General features: G+C 47.9%; 1 protein-coding gene across 1 annotated transcript; it reads right to left on the reverse strand.

Annotated features, from left to right (window-relative positions):
- Positions 1-11,811: 11,811 nt before the first annotated feature.
- LOC149329708 (uncharacterized) lies at positions 11,812-20,392 on the reverse strand. Its single transcript, XM_089560415.1, has 2 exons — positions 19,909-20,392; positions 11,812-13,324 (listed from the first exon to the last, which is right to left on the reverse strand). The coding sequence occupies exons 1-2, from the start codon at positions 20,191-20,193 to the stop codon at positions 12,236-12,238; spliced, it is 1,374 nt and encodes a 457-aa protein (XP_089416541.1). The 5' UTR covers positions 20,194-20,392; the 3' UTR covers positions 11,812-12,235.
- Positions 20,393-22,376: the final 1,984 nt, after the last annotated feature.

The raw sequence follows: 22,376 nt of genomic DNA on the forward strand, positions 1-22,376 counted from the left end.
CAATTTGGCTACCTGAGGTCGGAGCCATCTGGCAACCCTGACGGCATCGTGCATCGTTACAGAGGCAGCATTTCCCCTGCAGCCCTACTTAACGCGCCCTTACCCCTTTAGGCAACTGAATGACACAAAAAAGGTGTTTAAAGGCCTACTTGACCGAAAGTTTACTTCGGCTAATTTTGCGCTCGATATATTGTGCATGTTATTATCAATATTTATATTTAATATTAGGGCTGTGAAGCATCTAGAATTTTAGTTAGAAGCATTCAAAAACCACTGTAGCAGACGACGCAGTCCCCTAGCGGTGTGCCGGACAACTAACAAACCTGACCGGAAATGACGCACAATTGAGACACCGGCATCGCCGGCTCGCCAGTTTCAGGCGTTCTGAAGTGAGTGCGCGCCCCTTGTAAGCTCTTCTTCAGGCGCGTTTCTGGCTGTTTTCACCGCGAAGCTCGATGGTCTCCGAGAAAAATAAACTGATGGCATCATGTCGACGCAGTGCGTGGCCACGGATATGAATACGAGGAATGCGGAAAGCACCATGTATACCTCTCGGCCACTGCCCTTCACCCCCGATCTGGAAAGCTGTCTGGAGCTCAGGTTTTAACGTGAATTCCCCTCTCTTCTTCAAAAAAGATAATGGTGGGTGACTGACGCTTCTGCCTCGCGCGAACCCCTTTTGTGGGTTGGGCTTTGTCAACAGACCTCTCCCGGTCTGCATCATGCATCAGAGCACGTACGTGTTTCTGGCCCGATCGGCAAAGCATATGCCACGAACCGGATTACAATTCGGAGAAGAAAGGCTTCGAGGCATTTCTAATCGGGAGAATAAAGAGGACGGGGAAACCGCTTGTCACAAGCAAGCTAAGCCCGTTCAGAAGATAAAGTGGGCGGCTTTGCTCATCGAGCAAGGCCCTTTTGACGGCACGTTGTTTACACCAGGCAGAAGTCTAAGGAAAGGTCTGCTTCGTCTGAAAAGGAATCAACATACGCATGCGTTTATTGTAGGTACAGCTCTGCCCAATGCGCAATAATGCCTTCGTGCGCCGAGTATACTGCCTCGAAGATTTGCAGGCCGGGCTGAGAATCCTGGAAGGCCACATGAGCGTTACTGAAAACATCGACTTTCTTCGCCATTCAGACTTGAGGTCGATTACAGGAAGCTTCAGCGTTACCATTCGAGCCGCGTCTTCAAGATCCCAGAGAACTGAAGGCATGTTATTTGAATGATGATATTTTCAAACAATTTTGATTATATGTTCTGCATTATTACTCAATTGACAGAGACACTGCCTACGGTAATTTGCTCGGTGGGCGCATACGGTCGACTGGGGTTCGGCAACCACGTCGTTCTGCCCAGCTGTGTGGTTTGAAAAGATTAGAAAAACTTTTCCGTCCCTGCAGTACACGGGTTTTAAGTGGTTCTAGGTAAATACTGTAATGAACGTAGCTCGTAAGTTTTTGTTAATTTGAATCGGCATGTATTTCGCAACGCGCAGTGGCTTGCCCGACCGAGGCGCGCAATGATGAACCAGCCCATCATCGGCACCGCATTGATGCCGCGGTCCTCGAAGAGAAAAATATATATTTATTTTGCCACAAAAATTTTGCTTCTGGCATATTCTTTCACTTAACGCAGCACTTAATTCTCTTGAGCTCCCTTTTTAGACATCCGGCTTTTTTTAATGATTTACCTCGCGTTCAGAGCACCTGTTCCGAATTTCTGTGCACAGGCAGGAATACCTTTCGACGGGGGAGAAAAATGAGAAGGAAAAGGAGAAGGCAGGTCATTTTTTTTTTATCAAGACAACAACCATATTGCACGCACAGCAGAGCGCACATGTGCTGTTGGCACGCGCGTGCCCGCTCAAAAAAGCCGACTTTATAATACAAACACTTCTACTTGGCCTCCATTTGAATGTGCTTCCTTCCTCCGCTATATCCGAACTTTGCACAAGCTGTAATCGAATACTGCCAGGCAAACAGCGCTCACTAGCATTACGGCGCGATCGTCTTCGCTGAGGTTCAGCCAGGAGTTTTGTAGTCTACTACAGCAAATAAAACACGTTTAAAACTTTTTCTGGGGCCTTTCATCCGTTTTAAGATGTGTGTTTTTATATATAACCAGTATTTATCGCACAGAGCGCTGCAGGCGCTACCGGTACCAGTGCTTTGCACGAGCCGCAACGAGCAGACGCTCCGAACCTGTCCGGACTCCAGTCTCAAACATGCGTCACTTCCGGCGGGCAGCAATGGCGCCCGTTTTTCCAGTTTCGGTATTGAAAACTCCGATTTTTGCATGCCTTTTTTACCGTAACTGCTTGAAACTGGAGCGTAATGTTTTGTGGGTAGCCTAATACGGGGGTGTACTATGAAAAAACAACCTTTTTACGGTTTGAAAAATTTCGGTCAAGTAGGCCTTTAACTATAGGCTGCCAATGGCACTCTATTGCGTGGAGAACGCGTTTGGAGTTTTGTTTTTCCAGTGGCGCTGTTTCCTGGGAACCGATGTGGAGTTGTTAACTGACATGGTTAGCGCGGCGGTGTGCCTGCATAGTATTCTGCTCTCTGGCAGTGCATATTGCCCAAATGATTATGGTGGCCCGGTCAGTGGTGACTGAATCCAAGATGGCGGCCAGAGGCAGACCGCAGCGCACATACACCATCAGAGTACTGGCAACGCAGCCGCTCAGCTTCTGATGCCGCGAGAATTCGAGACGCCATTGCAGAGTATACTTCATGTCCCCAAAGGGTTCCTTGCCATGGCAGCCGAGAGAAGTGAGGCGATGCTAATGCACAGCATGAAGTTGTTGCCTCTGCGTCCGTAAACTGCTTTCATTTTCATGCAAGGCAAGCAAAAGTCACACGTCAGCTCGAAATGTGAAACTTTATGTTGCACTCTCTTGACCATTGAGATCAGGAGTTACATGATCCAACTTGTTAAAAGCTGAAATGAGGCTGCAGTAATTCTGGCAGAGGTGAGCTGATTCTTACTGTCTAAGAACACCATAAACTGTGAATATCAGTTTGCGAAAGTTTACCCAGCAATGGGAGGCTAGAGAGTGGAAGCGAAGGCGAAAAAAATGCAGGTGGATGACCGAGAAATTTCTGTCTTTCAGTCGACCAGATCTTTGCGTAATACAGACAAAAGCTTAATCATTGAAGCTAAACAAGCGAGGGCTGTATAACCACTAATTCTTACATATGCACCGTTCAAGCATTGCTGCACCGTACTGTTCTGCGCTGTTTTGTTCTCGTGAAGTTTTTCCCTTTGCTGTTCTGTCTCTGTGCTCTGTTTTCTGGAGTGATGTTTTGACGTGTGCTGGTTTTTCGCTGTGCAGTTTTGTTGTCCTCTTTTTGCGCGCTGTTTGACGCATACTGTTTTTTTTTTGCGAGTGCCGTTTTTTCGCTGCGCTGTTGTGGAATCATGGTGTTTTTCCCTGTGCTGTTTTGTGGCTGTGCTCTTTTTGTACGCTGTTTTGAAGCACGCTGTTTTTTTCGCTGCGCTGCTTCGTAACCGTGCTGTTTTTGTGCGTTATTTTGCATGTGCTGTTCTTGCATGGCGCCCATGGCTACAAACGAGAGTTATGCAGTTTTCGCACCTTGCGCATTTTCCCTTAGATCACTGGGCTAACAGTGTGCCAACTGCAGGATGCTAACCGAATCGGCCTCGCTCTGCTTTCTGCTAAACTTCCTGATCAGCTCAGGTGTAAAGCGACTTTCCAGGGAGAGGTGGTTGTCACGGGTTCGAACCCAGTAGTCGGACAAATTTTTCTTCACCTGGGAAGATCCTTCGAACGCTGTACAGCTTTCCTTTCCATCAGTATGGTTGGGCCTGGATGGAAGGAGCGATGGCGCATGCTTGTCGCATGGATGCTGTTGCGACCCGGGTAGCATGGCCGGACCGTAGATGGGACGAGGAGGATGGGAGACTGGGTTAGGAGGAAGGCGACGAAAACTTTGTACACTTATTTATATTATTTACAAGGAGTGACTCAGAATGACTCTCAGTGGAAGGGAACTTCTTCGTCAACCGGAGTCGACGGGTGCTAGCAGGCTTCCCTCGGGCACACTCACAGCCGAGTTAAATAGGGTTCGGATTCCCCAGATCCCTGCCTGGGGAATAAAGTTCGAAGAGCACTGTCCAATCGGATGGACCGAAGGGGACGCTGGTGTTACCACCCACGGCAGGGGCGGTGCGGGATGTTCCGCTCTCTCTCTCGGATGCTGACTAATCCAACATGGCTGGAAAGGAACCTCCCGCAGTCACCAGCAGGTGAACGAACGTCCTTCCCCGCCGGATGTCCAGAACACAAGACCTTTGTCGAGGACACAGCCGTCTTGAATTAACAGCCAGCGTGACTGTGCGTAGCACCCCTCCGTCCTTCGACGACCCGAGGGTATACACTCGGCCTGACTGCCGCCGCCACGTCGCCTCCGCTTCCGCTGTGGTTGCCGCTGTCAAATTTGTGCCCTTAAAGGGGCATTGAAACACAATCTTATTTGACTGTTTTGCCTCTTGATCACATACAGTGAGCTACAAAGGTGCTAGTAGCGTCGGTAATACCGTGTATATTCCGTTTTTTAATATTTTAATGTCCCCCCAAAAACAAATTCATGGCTCTGATGGTGTCCCCACACAGGGGCGAGTTTTAGCAGCGGATATGACATCACTTGGCGTGAGCTTGATGATCGGACAAACAGTAAATATACTGCAAATTGTGTAAATAAATAGAGACACATTTTGCCCCCTGTCGGTGTTCTATATTAGATCAACAAAAACAACTTGTTCGTCTTCGATAAAAGTCCTGCAAAGCAAGTAAAATAAAAATACACCACCAGGGGCCCTGACATGGAAACGAAGCTGCCAGTCTCGGCAAGAACGAGTTACAGAGAGCAGGCAACCATGGAGTGCAAACTTCCGCGACATGCTCTGGCAGGCTGTTTTGATTGGTTGCGCCAGGTGCCGTCATAGGGAGAGCGAAACAGGAGGGGGAAGCCCCGCCAAAATCGAGTTTAGGGCAGCGTTTTGTTTGCTTGTATTTTGAAATATCTTCATTGAATAACTCCCGTTCCTGTGCATCGATTCCTGTAATTCTTTTTAAGTCAGCATCTGTGTGACAAAAGAAGCCACCTGAAGTATAGCCGGTATCCCCCCAAACAGTGTTTCGCAGCCCCTCTAAGCGCCCTTCGCATCGTCGGCCTTCGCTGCTGCTGCCGTGGCGGCCTCCGCTCAAGGAGGTCCCCTGCCCTAAGCCACTTAGGCTAGGAGGGGGGGGCATCACAAGCACCACACTGCACCGCCGTCGTCGCGAGGTTGTCGGCCTTGTCGACTGTTCACGGTGGCTGCTTGATCGGGCCCACGTGGCCAGAAGTACACTCACAACAACGCAGTGACTGGATGCACACACACACACCCCTCCTCGCCTTCGTTAGCGTATAGGTATACGGCTTGCTGTCTCCTCTGATTCGATATTGCCCGGCAATAGGTGCACAGAACAGGCACAATAAAAATTTTATGTTAAGCAATCAGCAGACGTCGTCTTTTATGCGAATTAGAACGCTATTTGTTTACACGAATGCCAAATTGAGAAAACGGTTAGGTCTCGCGTTTCATAACGCCACTGCCTGGCATGTTGCCATGTATAGTCTTTGTCAGAAGTATGCAGCACAAGGGGGGTTCCTAGCTAGGGGGGGGGGGGGGGGGGGGGTTCAGTGTCAGAACAGTCCCGCCGAAATTTTCAGAGCCGTACGTCTCCCTCCCTGCCTCATTTCGGCCCTTTTTCGCGTATGCTATTTAAATACCACATCGATATAATAAAACGTAGAAACGCAAATAAGGGTGTCGGTCTATTCTCGAAAAGACTGATTACGTTGTCGCGGCTCTATAATGGGAAGCGGAAGTTATTGCAGGAAAGAGTCACTCTTTCTCGCCATCGCACGACGCATATGGCACTCCTTTTAATTGTAGGCAAGGCGCACTCAATTAAACACAACTTTTCCCGTCAGCCTGCTTTTTCACCCTTCGCATTGTCCTGAAATGATCGTAAACCATCGCGAAAATAAAAATTGATTTTTTTTTTAAAGAGCCTGCGCGGCGTGGAGCAGGCTCGCAAGCATGGGGTAGAAGTTTTGACAATTGCCATTCGTGATGCCATATGATGTGAAAATATTCTAAACACATATGATTTTTCGTACGAGTGTTGTTTTGTGAGAAAATAAATGTTACTTACGAATGAAGTCCTCAGGATCCTGAGTGCACTCGTTTTTTATTTAGATATTACAGTGAACGAAACTGACCCTTCGGCTTTATTAAATAAGAAAAATCACTAAGATATTGTTTAAGAGCGGGCTCTGAGTGTTTTTTTTTTTTACCGGCAGCGTAAAACACCCCCCCGAAAAGTATTTGTAGCTACGCCACTTGCCCGAAGCGTCTGCTTCTGACCCCTGCAGCGCCGCTTCTCTTGCATACTCAAGGGACACTAATCTCATGACGGCGGGATGAACTGCAGTCCTCAACCCTCCCAAGCTAAGGACTGTCTAATGTACTACGCGGCTTGGAAGCAAACCCCTTGTCCTGTATACTTTGGACAAAGACGGTACATTCAGGCTAACTGGCCGTAATTTATACAAAGTGGGACAACTTGATTCCTGTCGCTTGATTAGCGTCCAGAGTGTCGAGAAGTCCAGCGACAATGCTTTCGCCTGTCTGAGTACAAGAGGGATCGCACGGAACGCCGCCATTTTTGGGTTGAATTCTTAAGTGTGTCCGGTGTCAAATGTGCGCGAAGGCGAGGTAGCGTGCTAATACATATTTTTATAGCATGTAACGGAATATTCGAAAGCGCGACATATGAAGTTACAAGAGAACAAGATATGTTTATAGTAACTTGCCATAGCGTCATAGAAAAAATGAGCAACGAAAGTGGCTCGATGCCATTTTATTTCACTTTTGCAAAGCTGCACGTCAAGGTGATACTGTGACAGAAAGAGTAAAGACATTCCACTTTTTCTATTACATATGTGATTTAGCGCGGACTCCCGCCAGTTTTAGCATCGAAGTCAAAGAAAAAATTTCCAATGAGAAGATAGAAAAATTCGTGCCGCGAAAGGGGATTTCTCTGCATTGTTGCTTAGAGTAACGAATGTACGCGCTTTTGACTCTTGCTTAAACGCGGCAATGCGGCAAGAGGTAAGGGGGAATCTTTTTTGAACGGAAGTGAAAATGCGCCTCGAATACGTATGGTTTGGCTTATCACAGTTTGTGGCACTTTTTCAGGTGATCGGCATGTTCGCATGTCGCGCAGAAGCCTCTATAGATTTCTACCATTTCAGTGCTGGACACCTTTTTTTATGGTCAATTGAACTTGACAAGCCAGCTATAAACACGGCTCAGCATGCCTTTCGATTAGCTTTCGATAAGTTGAAAGCGAAAGGCACAATGCCACTGAGCTTCTCTCCCAGATGAAACCGCCAGAGAATTGTGCCGAGCCCTTGTGGCGTACGTCCTACCTAGCGTACTAGTGTAATAAATACCGCAATGAAAAAAAACGAAAACAAAATGGCCCCTGTGGCTAAATCGGTAGCGCGCATGCTTCTTGAATGGGACAGCTGCTATCCGGAGTGGCTTAATTTCATATTGTTGTGGCGAGTCTTAAGCATATAGTTTGCTGTGTTTCAGTATTTGAGTAACGTACTCAAATATCTTGAGCAACAAGGCACGTTACAAACTTTGTGCTAAAAAATTAGCATGCATCTGCTTTCATTCGAACTTAAACGTTACTTGTTTACATGACTGGCAAACTGGAAAAAAAAAACGTGGCATCTCGTATTTTATTGCGGCTGCTGCCTGGCATGTGGTCACCTACAATCCGGTTAATTGGGAGTACTCTATGCGATGTGGGACTACTTTATTTAAGTCGCTTAGTAAGCGTCCAGAGAGTCGAGGGGTACCGTCCAATCAGAATGCTCGTGCCTGTGTGCGTACAAGAGGCCCACCCCCTGCGGCGCCATTCCTTATTAAAATGGTCGATAGATACCTTATAGCCTCTATTGTCTTCCTGTAGATAATTCTTGTTTTTATTCCTAGTCTATACACTGTCTATAGACAAGTCTACCAAAAGTGTATGTCCATAACCGTATAAACTGTCTGTAGCATTTGTATTGTCTATAGACTGTTCTCTGGGATTTGTCTATATACAGTCTACAGACTTTACAGACAGTAGTTGCCTATGGACCGTCTATAGTACGCTACAAGTTATGGAAATGTGTAGGAACGCACTATCTCGCCTCCGCGCACGTTTAGCAACAGAAGCGTTTTAGCATTCAACCCGAAGAATTCCTCCCAAAACTTTTTTTAGACAGTCTATACACACTCAAAAACCCTTTTTTTTAGACTAAAAAAAAATACTTTTTAGACAGCCTATAGATTGTCTAAAGAAGTTTTGGAAGGAATGTTCGGGTTTAATGTTGAAACGCATCTGCTGCTAAACATGCGTGGGGGCGAGATAGTGCGCTCCTACTCATTCCCATACCTTGTAGCGTACTATTAAAAGCGCAATATAATTACAGAGAGGAGAAGATATTTTCATAATAACTTGTCATGATGTTCTAGGGAGAATTCGGGACATTGTATGCTTCTTTCGTCCATTTGACTTTTGCAAAGAGGTAGGTTAGGTTGATGTTGTGACGGAAAGTGTTACGGCACTCTGTTTTTTGTATTATGCATGCGACTTAGCACGAAATTTTCGCGATGTTGGCTTCAAAGTGCACGGAAAATATTCTATGGGAAGAAATTTTTGTGCCACAGCATGGTTTTCCTCAGCAATGCTGCTTTTACTAAAACATGTGTGCTCTTTCAATTCCAGCTAACAGACGGCACAGTGCCTCCCATTTTGAATTAGGACGCACGAAGTCCGCGTTGGCACAGAAGGTGGCGACCGGATCCTTGCTAAGGCAAGGATCCGGATGAAGTTTTGCTTCAGCTTCATCGCGTGGGTATGTGCCATTAAGCCTGAGGACATCGTCATCATCATCGCCTGCGAGAAATGACTCGCTTGAAAGCGGGAGAAGTGGACGCGAAACTGTTCTTGTATCAGCGATAGTCAGAGGTAAAAAATAGGCCACCAAAAATTTCGTTCAGCCATGAATTATCAGTTCATGGTTTCCCAAGGATGACGATAGTAACTTTGGCCGCGGCAGGTTGCTCCACTGATACAATGTCCCCTTCTGAAGGGAGGAAAAAAAAAGAACGGCAGTAATGCGCGGTCGAACATCATCATTTATTGCGATATAGTGTGCAGTAAAATCAAGGTAGAGGCGACACGAAGCCAAAGTCGAGGGTGCAAGCTGAGATGGCACCATACTCATCCAGGTAAGCACGAATGCTGGGGCATGCGTATACCGTCCGACAGGCGGCGATGTCCATTTGCGGGCCATCGGCCACATGGGTGGTCGTTTAGGAAAGTTACTGCGTGGAAGCCTACCTTCCAGTATTCGTCTAAAGAACGCCCTTATTGGAACAGAACAACGCTGGTGTATTTATACGCATGCGGAGAGAAATGCCACACAATAGAGCGTATATAACAGCTACAATGAGCCTGTTGTATTTTTTGAAGAGATGCTCTGATCCTAACGGAGAAACACTAATGAAAAGAAACATTTTTTTGTAATTTTTATTATGTCATAGTTTCCAAGTGTTCGTATTTCAGGTGTTAAAAGTGTATCTGGTTGTATTATATAAGCATATTGGAGTTACCAAACTTATGACACAGTCGCAACCATTGTCTCCGCGCCTATAAAGGTTCATGGGGGTTGAAAGTCCCAAAGCGACTCAGTCTATCAGAGAGACGCCGTAGTGAAGGGCTCCGGACATTTAGACCATCTGGGGTTCTTTAGCGTGCACTGACATCGCACAGTACGCGGGCCTCTGGAATTTCGTTTCCATAGAAAAACGACCACCGCGGTCGGGATAGAACCCGGGTCTTTCGGGTCAGCAGCCGAGCGCCATAATCACTGAGCCACCGCGGCGCCTCGCGCATGGAAAGATTCTACTTCCTAAATAAATTGTAAATGAGGGCAGGGCTTCTTTTTTTCGTAGAGAATGAATATAATCAGCAAAGGCCGCAATATGAGGTTACTATCATTTTACGAAAATGTTTCGAGAAATACCGAGCATTCGCAGCCAGAGAGGTAATAACATTTGTTTATTTAAGCAAACAAGAGAGGGGGGATGAGGGGCTCGTTATAAATATGAGAGAAGCCAACAGCCAAAGAAACCAAGGGACACGAGGGATTTTGAATTAATTTATTTATTTATTTTGTGCTGTTGTTCAATTAAGAATATTACTGAATATGTTAGCGCTTAAAGCTAATTGATTAGAAAAGCAGAAAAAAAGAACCATATGCCGCCGGTGGGATCCGAACTCACGACCTCCGAATTACGCGTCCGGTGCTCTACCGCGGAGCTACGGCGACGGCTGTCAATTCTTCTGATTTCGGGGGTATTTATGTTTACAAATAACCTAACCTTTAGAGTGTTCACCAGCGCCACCCACGCTCTTAAAGGGCCACTGACCAGGGTCCGGACATTTTTGAAAAACAAGCCCACTGCATAGATGAGGCATCGAAGATAACCTCTGCAAAATACTAGAGCCATGCGCGCCCCGAAAAGCTGCGAAAATTCAAATCAAAGCCCGTTCGTTCTTTCCTTCCTTCAAAAACGGGCCCCGCCCACTACTCTGCACCCCGCTGACGTCAAGGGTGGCTACTTTCGCTAAAGGCACTCCATTGGTGCATCGTTCTGACTGACGGGAGAAGGTTGGGCGTAGCCTTGGCGTCGCGTCGTCTGCACAAGGCTTTCCGCAGCGCCTTCTGTTCTGGCTCATGCCTCCAAACCCGCATGAAGGAAAAAAAAAAAAAACTGCGGAGGGAGCGTGCGGCGACAGCCTTGAACCCTTGCCATAAAAAGTAAAAAATAGTAAAACTGAGGGAGTTGGTTCGCCCCCCCCCCCTCCCCCCCCGCCGTGATCACGTCACGAGAAGCTCTGCGTGCGCGCTCCCTTCTCAGTTTCTTTTCTTCTATGCGAGCCCCCCAAAACAAGGTTTTAATTAGTAGTGCAGCAGAGCCTTTCCCTCGCTCGTCCACTTGAGCGCTCCGCATAGACACCGCTTATCCTCCATGCATCTTGCGTACGCCCTGACTCCAATGAACGACATGGGCTTCGGAGCGGAGAAAAGACACAAACACACAGAACACAAACACACATGAAGAAAAGCAAACGGGCGGTTGCCGGGTCCGCACTTCGCCGTGTGTTTCGAACAGAAACGACTTCCGCCCATCCGCTCGTGAAACGGTGGGGAGGCCTAAAAAAAAAATGAAAAGGTGGCTCGCTAACTGGGAATGACAAACAGATGTATGAAAGGGTGCGCTCGCTAACAAGTCTAGGTGGTCGAGCCGATCGCGCCTCTCGATCGTTCAGTGTGCGGAGAAAATGCGACGACGCTGTTTCAGCCCCAGCAGCAAAAACCAAGAAAAGAATTCTATTGAAGGCGGGGCCATGACGTAGCCCCGTGACGCACTCCACAGACACCACGCCTCCGGCTTACGTCGGAGAAGGAAGGGGTGATTTTGCCTTGCCGAGCCTACTCGACGAGGAGCGGGAGAGAAGAATTTCGAGGAGGGAATGGAAGGAGAGGAGGCTCGCTGAAAGAGAGGTAGAGAGTGTCTGCTGAGCTGGGGTGGTCCGTGGCCCTTTAAGCGGTGGACGTAGCACGTCCTGAGTTACCACTGATGTGACGTAGAACGTCATCGAACGGCGAGGGTGGCAGCTGTGTGAGAACCCTCTTATGCTTCCTATGGCGTCAAGGCTGCCAGAATAGAGGCCCTCGCTAAGCAATTAAGCAAACAAGAGAGGGGGGATGAGGGGCTGGTTATAAATATGAGAGAAGCCAACAGCCACAAAAACCAAGGGACATTTATACATGTCAGTTCTTTATACATTTCACGGTGGGAGACATATCTGAGGGTCAGAAATAAAACAAAATTAAGAGCTATTTTTGTGCAGTGCTTCTAATCAGAGCTGTTAGGGAAGGAGCTTTAATACCAGTGTTTTCAGAGGAATTTCTTACTAACGTGAAGTTATCCATACAGAACTGAAGAAAGAAATGGAGCGTAGAAGGACGTTCACTAACACGAAGTTGTAACGGACGGCCCATGTCCGCGCTCAAGTATGGTTCAGGGCAGGAGTTCCAACTTTATCCGAAGGTGGTCATTATCTACGTACAGGTCACCGGTGAGCTGTGGGAGTCTAATCAAAGGATCAAGGTAACAAGTGTCGTTGCAAGATGTTGTTGGCTTTTGACCACGCGGGTCAGATGGACTTGGACGAACATTCCTGCCAATGTCTTCTTTTCTTCTCGGATGAATTATGCTCATCCTGATCGTGTTCCTGAAAGGCCACTGGACTTCGTCGTCCATGTCGCCCTTGTGCAGGGTGCACTTGAGGCTCACATCTACAGATCCAAAAAAGTACCGGAACCTGACTCCAGGAGACATGCAGTAGCCGCGAAGGTACACCTTATGGCTGTCATAGTCAGCCAAGCCCCTCTGCTCCGCCTTGTCTCGAAGCGATTTCACTCCTTTTATAAAAAACTCGCACTGCGTCTCCCGTAGTGCACTCTCTCTGCGCAGATTGGGGACGGGTTGCAATGATTTTTCAAAGGTGTCCTTTAATTCAGCCTTGACTTGTTCAATACCAGCTGCAATCTGCGACAAGCGATCTCGAGTTCCGCTCATTTTGTCGTTTAGTTCCTTTTCCACACTTTTGATAGTTTTCAAACAAGTGTTAACTGAATCGCTGCATGTCGCAAAACATTGCTTGAGTTGAGCGTTGGACGACGTTATTTCCTCCTGGTTCTGTCCTTTCAAAGACGTTACTACTTGACGCAGTGTCTCCTTCAGAGTGTTTATGCCATCAGAGATTTCGCTTAATTGGTCCCGGTCCCCATGTATGCTAATATCAACAGCCATTGACCTAAGACAAGCTGTGATTTCACCCGCCTGCCGTTCAAAGGCTCCTCTGAAAGCAGTCAACGATGCTGCCTCCTCCGCGTGAGCCGGTGGAACTTTGCTTTCGGGTGCCACGGATGTCGAAGTGTTGCAAGAGGCCGACCGGAGATGCTCGCACACGTCTCTGCAAAGGACGGTGGTCGAACACTTGGGACAACGGACGTAGTGGTGTTCGCATTCCCGCTGGAAATGCCGGCCGATCCCTGAAGCTGTCGTCGCGTACTGGCAGCCCCTAGCTTCATTCCAGCACTTGACCTGCAAGGAGACAAGAGAAGACACTTCGAGATATGATGGAGCTGGGTATAGCGAATAAGAAACGGGTTTCGATATTATGCGCCCTTTTTCGGGCCTGAAAAATGAAACGGTAAACGCGACAAATATTTTTAAAAAGAATCAAGTGTTCTATTTTTGCTGTATACGGAACATGTATCGTTAACATAGCTAACTATGATCTATCAATTTCATAAACAAATATATTGAAGTCTGAAGAACAGATACAATTATTTGCCTAACCAGCTGTTGAACATGTTTAAAAGGATAGGGGTCTTATTGTGAGCTAATACACCATATTCGAGGAAGGTGTGTAACCTACAAGCGAGCGGCCTTGTAAGTGGTGGGAGACCACACTCTTTTGTTCGTTGAAAACATTGTCAAACTCTGAAGCAGCGTATGATCTGGCGTCAGCTGCAGGTTTTGTTCTTTCTTTTCTGTTTTGCACGAACGATTTTGATGCCAACGTATACATAATGAGAAGACAAATCGTTTGACGCCACCTCGAATGTCCTACGTGAAGTAGTTTGGTCGTAAGGAACGTCTGAAGATCCAAGAAGTTATGGCTGTGGAGACCAAAGGTCGTCGGTATGAATCGCTTTAATATGCTAAGCATTGATACGATTATTAATTGTATGCTCCATAACACGCTGAATTGTTTTACACCACACCGATTAATCTACGCCGGTTCGGTGGTTCACAAACCTTGCACCAATGGTACCACTCAGTGGTCCAATTTGGCTCTTTGCACACTGGGGTATTTACAGAAAAATGAAAGTATAGAAGTATACAGGGCGTGTCACGTAACTTGAACCAAGGATTTTAAAAAAGCGGTAAACCGAAGCCAGCTGAAACCAACGATACATTGTTCGCCATCATGTGGCGCTCCTCAGAATATTTTGGTTGGCTGGTTGAGGGGGGTTTAACGTCCCAAAGCGACTAACGCTAAGAGAGACGCCGTAGTGGAGGGCTCCGGAAATTTCCACCACCTGGGGTTCTTTAGCGTGCACTGACATCGCACAGTACACGGGCTTCTAGAATTTCTCCTCCAAAGAAATTCAACCGCCGCGGCCGGGATCAAACCCGCGTCTTTGCCTCATAATATTGCGCTTAATTAGTTAATTAACCAGGATGAATTATGCATACTTTCAAATATTCATTTTAGTGCCAAAGCCGTTACGTTAGGTTGTAGAGCAGGTTTATAAACACCCCATCCAGTTTATTTCAGCATCGTATCTCCTACGGGGTCCCATTTTGCGGCATTTAAAGAAATCCCGCGAAATATGATAAAATAGCACGTGACTAAGCTCGCGCGCTACCAAATTGCAGCGCTCTCAACGGCGTTTCGAGCAAACCCAGCGTGCCCGCTGACCGTGGCGAAGTGAACGGCCGCCGCGCCGCTGCGGAAAATGCTGACGCACTATCAACCTGATGCTAAGAGCGGCGACCCTTCACGTTGCCACGGTCAGCGGGCACGCTCTGTTTGCTCGAAACGCCGTTGATAGTGCTGCAATTTGTTAGCGCGCGAGAGTAATCACGTGGTATTTTTTCATATTTCGCGGGCTTTCTTTAAATGCCGGAAAAAAGGACCCCGCAGGAGATACGATACTGCAATAAACTGGATCAGTTGTTTATGCACCTGTCCTACAACCTAACATAACAGTCTTGGCACTAAAATGAATATGTGAAAATGGGCATAATCTATCTTAGATAATTAGCTAATTAAGCGCAATTAAAAAATATGCTGATGAGTGCCACATGATGGCGAACAATGTGTCGTTGGCTTCAGTGGGCTGCGGTTTATCGCTTTTTTAAATCCTTGGTGCAAGTTACGTGAAACACCCTGTATGTTCATACGTGCGCTTGAATGTGGCACTTGGATGCATCTTATAACGATCGCTCGTTGCTATGCAACCGGATTGGGGCACATCGTATGGTACCACTCCGGTACGTGGTGATGCACCGCCTGCAACTGCTGGTGCACCGCCTGGTAAGTGGTGGCTACCGCTCATGGTTACGTATTATGGCGGCTATTCTGTTCACGTGATATGCAAATTTTGCTTATGCAAACGCTAACACCTGTGGCTGCCATTTTTAGCCAATAACCTTGCATTGCATACTCACACAACCTTTAGTAACGCGAGTAGTAGATCTGACGCTCTTTATAACAAAGGCCGGCCCCCTATAACGTTGGCGACGCTCCGGCACTGTATTTTAGGGTGAATCGAGGAGCTGCACGACCGCTCCATAGCGGCTGCGTGAAGCACGCATACTTTGGATCTAAGATGGGCTTTTTCGGTGCAAGAACAAGATACGCGGCTTTCTACACAGTGGGAAGGAGGAAACCGCGAGATGTCGGCTTCGCTCGACTTAAACCCAAAGCTTTCTGCCCAGTGTTTATTTACGTGATAACCAAGGAAGCACTGAACGCAGCCAGCTGTGCGCGATAAGAAAGGAACGCATATACCTACCTGAATGCGATGCAATATGATAAACGAATACAAAGTAAAATAACTGCCATTTTCTCTCCACGGAAAGCAAAATCGGTAAAGAGAGGATGTTTCTCTGAATGTTCGTTGTAGTGTTTGTAGCCTGAATTTAAACTGTATATAAAGGAAGATTTTTGTGAAGTTCGCTGAACTTTCTGATGCGCCATACAGTCTCCAGCACAGATTTTATGGCGCGCGGTAGCTGCTTTGAGATGTGCACCTGTTCCCGGTCGAAGGGTTACCAAATTCGTGGAACCGGTGACACAGGACGGAAGCTCGGTGGCTGCTCTATTGTTGCCGGCGGCCCCGCCGCTAGAGCGCTGGTTCCGTCTCCATCTTGCCTTTCTACCACATATCTTTTCAGCGCGCAGCTTTGTGCAATGTTCAGTGTTTGAATGCCTGCAGTCGTCATTTCAGTGGCCAGTGGACTTTTTATTTTTTTAACTTTCTCGTTTCCCTGCGCGTGAGTCATGCGCTCTGCTCATATACATAGCTTATTGTGAGGACGCAGGTGTACGGTGGCTGCTCGGTACGCGAAGCGGCGCCAATGGGTCGCTTGAGCTTTTGGTACCCAGAACAGGCGCCTGGTTAGGCTGGAGTTGTCACTGGGCGCTTGACCCCTCAACGACAGCTTTCTTCTTTTTTTTTCATAAAGAACCTGCCTTGCGTCCTGCAAGCACGTGTGCGGAAAAGAAAACTTACGGGAAGGCATAGGTTCGGAATGCAGTGAGTTCAGTGCTGTTTGTATGTGTGCTCGGAACTCCTCCTTTCCCATGTATTTGGTTAGCCGATATCCTTTACCCAGTCTTTGATTACCAGACGGAAACTTTATTAAGGCCGAAGCCTTTAATGCCTCATCGTTGTAAACAGCAGCTGTTGGCAGAAATGTCACGCTTTTCAATTCGTCGAAACAGTCGTGACGTCAAAGTGCGCGAATTTCAAACGGGGCCAATTGTACGTTGGCCACTAACCATGCAACCAATTAAAGGGATCGTATAGTGATGCTCCAAGTAAGTTTGACTGAGTTTAGTTAATTGCTTACTTAAACAATTAGTCTAATTAACCTTCCTAGTCAGACCAGATAAATAAATAAAAAGGAGTAAGAAATTCGCCGAGCTTGGGAATCGAACCCCGGTCTCCGGAGTGCGAGTCGAGCACGCTACCACTCCGCCATGCCAGCTTTTTTTTTTTTTCGTTATTGCCTGGCTTTGGCTCATGACACTGCACCACAAAAATACCCATAACGCTATATACATACGACACTGTCGTGGTCAGCCAGCACGAGACTGGCTTCGTCAGCTTAAAATTCCCGCAACATACACAACGGCTCTAAGCTTGAGAGCTACACGGGAGGCTCCGCAGCTGCTGTTTGAATTGCAAGAAACCAGTCCATGCTTTCCCGAAAATAAATTCGGGCCGGTCGTGCGTCTTTGTCACAATGGTAGCCTGCCATTCTGGAGCGCCATATACAGTGGAGGCCCAAGAGCATTATGAGATCAAAAGGTGCCCCATCCTCATTATCAATGCTTAAATAGCGAATTCCGTGCGCGTCAAGTGGTAGCTCTTTCTTTATGGTCCTTTGTAACACGTCAGTTAAATTGGGTTGAAGATGATTGTTGTAGGATTCTTGACGTCTTGCAGATTCGAATTGCTCAATCACATTGCAAGAGGACACTTCAGGAGAGGTTAACTTTTTATAACAATTAAAAGCACAAAGGAAGATACAAGCAAGGAGAAAAGATATTTACACTTTACTGGCTCGTACTTCTACGTGACGAAACCAGCCCTCGGTCCTGCCGAAGCAGCGGGTTTTAAATCCTATGTCCCCACCCTAGGTGAGAGAATAACCAATCAGGTACTATACAAACATCCACCCAATAACTTATTGGGGAAAGGAAAATACAAGCAATGAATGATTGGGGAAATAAGGTAGCCCCTCGCGACACCGTACACATATGTACATTTTATACTATCACTGCTGCGAGCTTCGCGAACATTCACTTTCTCACTTTCCCAACCCCAGTTCCAGGAAAGCCACTTCAATCCATCTGTTTCTCATCGTCGTTCCTCATGCCTGCAGCTAGCGTGACAATACGTCAAAGCACGCCGCTGCCGACATAGCACAAAAGCCACACACTGTGACGCGGGTCAGCCTCGTTGTACACATGTGCACACAGGATGCCACCTAACGACTCCGTCCATGAGGGGAGTTTGAAGTCTCCCCGAGGCCCAAAGGGCCTTAACGCAGCGCGCCCGGGCTGCGGCAAACGCCAATGGTGTGCCTGACTAGGCATCCCACCTAGTGGTTGTAAGGGCGTGACCCTTCAGGTCACGACCCCCAACACCTCTCTCTATGATTAATAAATGTTTTCACCACCACCACCACCCGCCATACGGCGCCCCCTCTTCTCCCGCCGGGTTGACTGACCCCTTTCTGTGCGGTTGTGCAGAGGGCCCAAGAAAAAGGACGTAATGGGCATTCCCATAAAGCGACCGGATGCAGCAAACAAAATACGTTTACAAATTAAGCAGTTCGCCATGCCAGCTCGAAGGTTTGGAACGAACAAAGGTGCGCCTAGTGAATACGGTGTCTTCGTTTACTCCCATCTTCCTCTCTTCCCGTGACGGAGAGGTTTAGGTGTCCACCGAGATATGAGAGACAGATACATTTCCTTTCCTCAAAAACCAATTTACCGACGAGCAAGGCGTATTTGTCCGCGTTTCAGATTGGTCCAAATTGTCGTGATGTCCCCATGCGCTAATTTTGACGGGTGTCCACCGAAATATGTGAGACAGTTACTGCGCAACTTCCTTTCGACAAATACAATTTTCGACTAGTGTCTACTGAGATATGTGAGACAGTTAATGCGTAATTTCCTTTCTTCAAATACAATTTTCATTTTCTTCATTACGGCCCCTCTTTCTTCTTTCAATCACACTTCCTCCCTTCCTGTGCGGTGCGGCTCAGGTGTCCACCGAGATGACAGAGAATTACTGCGCCATTTCCTTTCCTCAAATTGCGTTGCGTTCAAAGGGCAACGCATTGCGCCGAACGGGTGGTGGCGTTTCTTGAACTCCGTGGCAGCGCTACAACAAGCTGTCGCGTTCCACTCCCGAAGGCTAACTAATACACCAACAAAATGTGCAGTGAACAATCGCGTAGCAGAATGCAGCACTCAGGCTTTCGCCATTCACCACTTTAGCCGCTAAATTTCCTTGTAATTTTTTTCTTTTCCCTAACCATCGATTGGTGCGAAGTGTCGCCTGATTTATTATTGGCTGCTGTCCACGGCAAGGGCGGAGACAGAAGGCTTAAATCTAAGCGCTCTGGGTTAAGCGGGGGCTGATTTCTTGTAATCAACGGTTCAGTCGTGCTGTAAATTGTTTTCTCCTAGCTCGTTTCTTCTTGTTTATTCCTGCTTTTCCTGCCGTCCAGTAATGTGAATGTTTGAGAGTCCGAACGACAAATCCATCAAGAAACCCGATTTCATCATCAACAAGTATTTTCTCACGTCGCCACGAGAAGGGTAAACGATTTAGATTCGACAGATTAAGAAATTACGCTCTTATTAGCATCTACCAGGTCAACGTTAAAAGCCCGGCCTAAACCAAAGCCAAAATTTTGTGCTTCAGTACTTATAGAAAAGCTCTCAGTTTACGACGGAAATTTAAACTGCCTCCTTGTTTTGCTTAGGCGCTCACCAATGTACACCGCTTAGCATCTCCAGTTCTTGGAAGCACTGAATAATGAGGAGAAATATGGCATTGAAGAGGAAGAATCTCTCGCAGAGCGGTTTGAAACGGTCCAGCAGTGAGCAAAAATGCTTACGAGTTACAATTTTGAAGCTTGTGACGGCCTCATTATTACGCTGTTACGTAACATAACGCGAGACAAACCACATACGCAACGATACGAATATTTTACAGGGCTCTTTCTTTGCAGCACACTTTTGTACTGTCCTCCGATAGATGTGATATGTGTACACATGCGAATAATACTCTCCGCGGCAAAGAGAAACAGGCAAAGGAAACAATATAAAAAAAAGCCCAAGCATCTACTCCTTTCACATACTCGCTTACCTGTCTTCTCAGCAGATCGTCAGCGGAGAAGTCGATGACGGTGACGTCATCCTCCTCGTAGGCGTTGCCGTCCAGAGGACACTCGCTCGAGTCGTCCTTGCCGCATAGTGTGTAGCAACAGTCGCACAGCGCATGCATGCAGGGTAGCAACGCGGTCCTCTTTCGCACCAGACCGCAGGCGCTGCAGACTCGGTTGGCTGGTATGGGCTTGAGGAAGGTCAGGGGCTTCCAGTCAAGCTCCGGGGAGAACCCAACCAGCGTGTACTGCAGGCTTGAAGGAAGCATTGCTAGCACTGTACTACGTGTCTGCTGCGCCGCTCACTCGGGCAACTGCTTTTCCCGCCCCCTAAAAACGCGGCCTAATCCTGCTCCCGGCGGTCGTCAAGGCCACAGTCGCGTCTGCATGAGCTGACTCACGTCCACGTGTAAAGACAGACAGCAGCGCCGACTGCAACCGGCTGGCTCGATTTTTGCCACGAGAATGCCCAGCTTGCGTGCGGCCAAAGAAAATGCTAGCTGACGCTGGTCCGGCACTCAGCTTTGCTCTGTACTCTCCCCCTTCCTCTCGCCTTCGCTCCTTTTAGGGGCTCCGTGCACGCTTTCTCCTCACCCCATCCTCCTTGCAGAAATAGCTAGGGTGCCTCAATGCGCCCCCTCCGCCGCTCCGTGAAGGGTGGTGGCTTTCTTCGAAAAGGACAATGTAGCCTTCGCGGGGTCGACCGACAAGTCCGACATGTTTGAACCCACGACCGTGGTGAGGAGGAACCGCCGCTGCGCAGGTGTTTCTCGCTTTTTCACAAACTTCCCGGCCAACACGTCACCGCTCGCGGGGTAAACAGACCTGGTTTGAAAACAGCATGAATCCACGGGCGTCTGGAATGGAGGGCAAGGGAGGGGGCGTCTTCCCCCCAACTATACACTAGCAGAAAAAAACTACAAAGCTTGATTAGTACGCTAAGGTGGTAGCAACTTTTCGCATTCTGCTTATTAAAATTAGTTCTTTGGTTTAGGTTTGGTTTATTGGGGTTTATCGCGCCAAATCAGCTCAGGCTATGAGAGACGCCGTAGTGAACGGCTTCGGAAATTGCGACCACCTGGGGTTCTTTAACGTGCACTGACATCGCATAGTACACGCGCCTCTAGAATTTGGCCCTCATTGAAATTCAGCCGCCGCGGCCGGGATCGAACCCGCGTCTTTCGGGACAGCAGCCGAGCGCCGTACCCACTGAGCCACCGCGGCGGGGCAAGATTGTTCCCTGATAAAATCCAATGTATATGTAGTAGTAGTAGTGGTGGTTTTATTTTTCATTGAATATGGAAGGAAAAATCATTTTTGCTAGCTTCTGCATCTGCTATCGCTGCTGAAGCACCTGAGCTGGGGCAGCGGAAATAAAGGATAGCAGGCAGCGTGTACAAGTGAAAGGAAAGAGGTGAGGGGATAGTAGAAAAGACAGGAGGAGGTGTGAGATCGCGCCTCATACACGACCTCACCGGCTCTGCCAGAACTCTGTGCAAGGATGCTTACATGCTCCTGACTCTCGTACTGAGACAAACATCGTGTATGCTCTGTGTCACGAGTGTTTTTGTGCTGGATCGGCAAGTTGTATTTTTGTGACGCGAGAGCCGTCTTTCAGCATGTCAGTTTCTTTCTATATGCGGATCGCATATTGTATTTGTAGACAGCCGCGATCTTTTGTTGATCTTCTCTAAACGAGCGGACTCCCAAGCTCGTTTATCCTCTCAGGGGGGACGTGTAAGATTGCTCCTCGTTGACGACCTCGCCGGCTCTCCCCTTTGTACTTCCCGCGTGGCTCGCGCAGTGGAGCGAGCAACACATGCTGAAGCAATTACCGGCATGGGGAGGACGCCCTTCTGGAACGCACACGTGACGCCTCGGGCAGAGGGCGCGCGTGCAGCGTGGCCTTGCCTGTCCCGAAAAGGGTGGTCTCCTTCGCACCGCGACTGATCAATGGGCTGATCCGGTGAGTGATACCGTTGTAGCCATGCGGGGAGGTAAACAAAGGTCATCCGGTCGGACGCAGCATGCGAGTGTGGCGGCCCTGAGCTCTCCGAGGCGCTTAGGCACGTGCATGCACTTGGAGACGAAAAGTACATTCTTGGGGGAAGGCGAGGGTGTTGCGTGGAGAGCGTTTTACGAATGTTTTGTTGATTTGTTTGTTTTATTTATTCGAGCCTTGGTTTCGAGGCTATGCCCAACGCACAGAGCTGTGGCTACTGCGCAGTTAAGTAGCGATTGGTTGTTCAAAGACTACGGCGGGTAAAGAGAAATGACCGCCCCAGCGCCTTTGTTTATGTAAGTAATAAAAACGGAAGAGAAAGCCAGGAATGGCAGCCCCAACCATGCTCCGTGCTTAGCACGTACGGAAAGAACTTCTAGGCTTAACCGAGACCGCCGGTCGATGAGTAAGATTTTCTGAAGTATCTGTGTGTGAGATAAGTGCCTTCTA

The sequence above is a fragment of the Amblyomma mixtum genome, chromosome 9, assembly GCF_055824585.1.
Source record: "Amblyomma mixtum isolate Tamu chromosome 9, ASM5582458v1, whole genome shotgun sequence".
Taxonomy (NCBI): Eukaryota; Metazoa; Arthropoda; class Arachnida; order Ixodida; family Ixodidae; genus Amblyomma; species Amblyomma mixtum.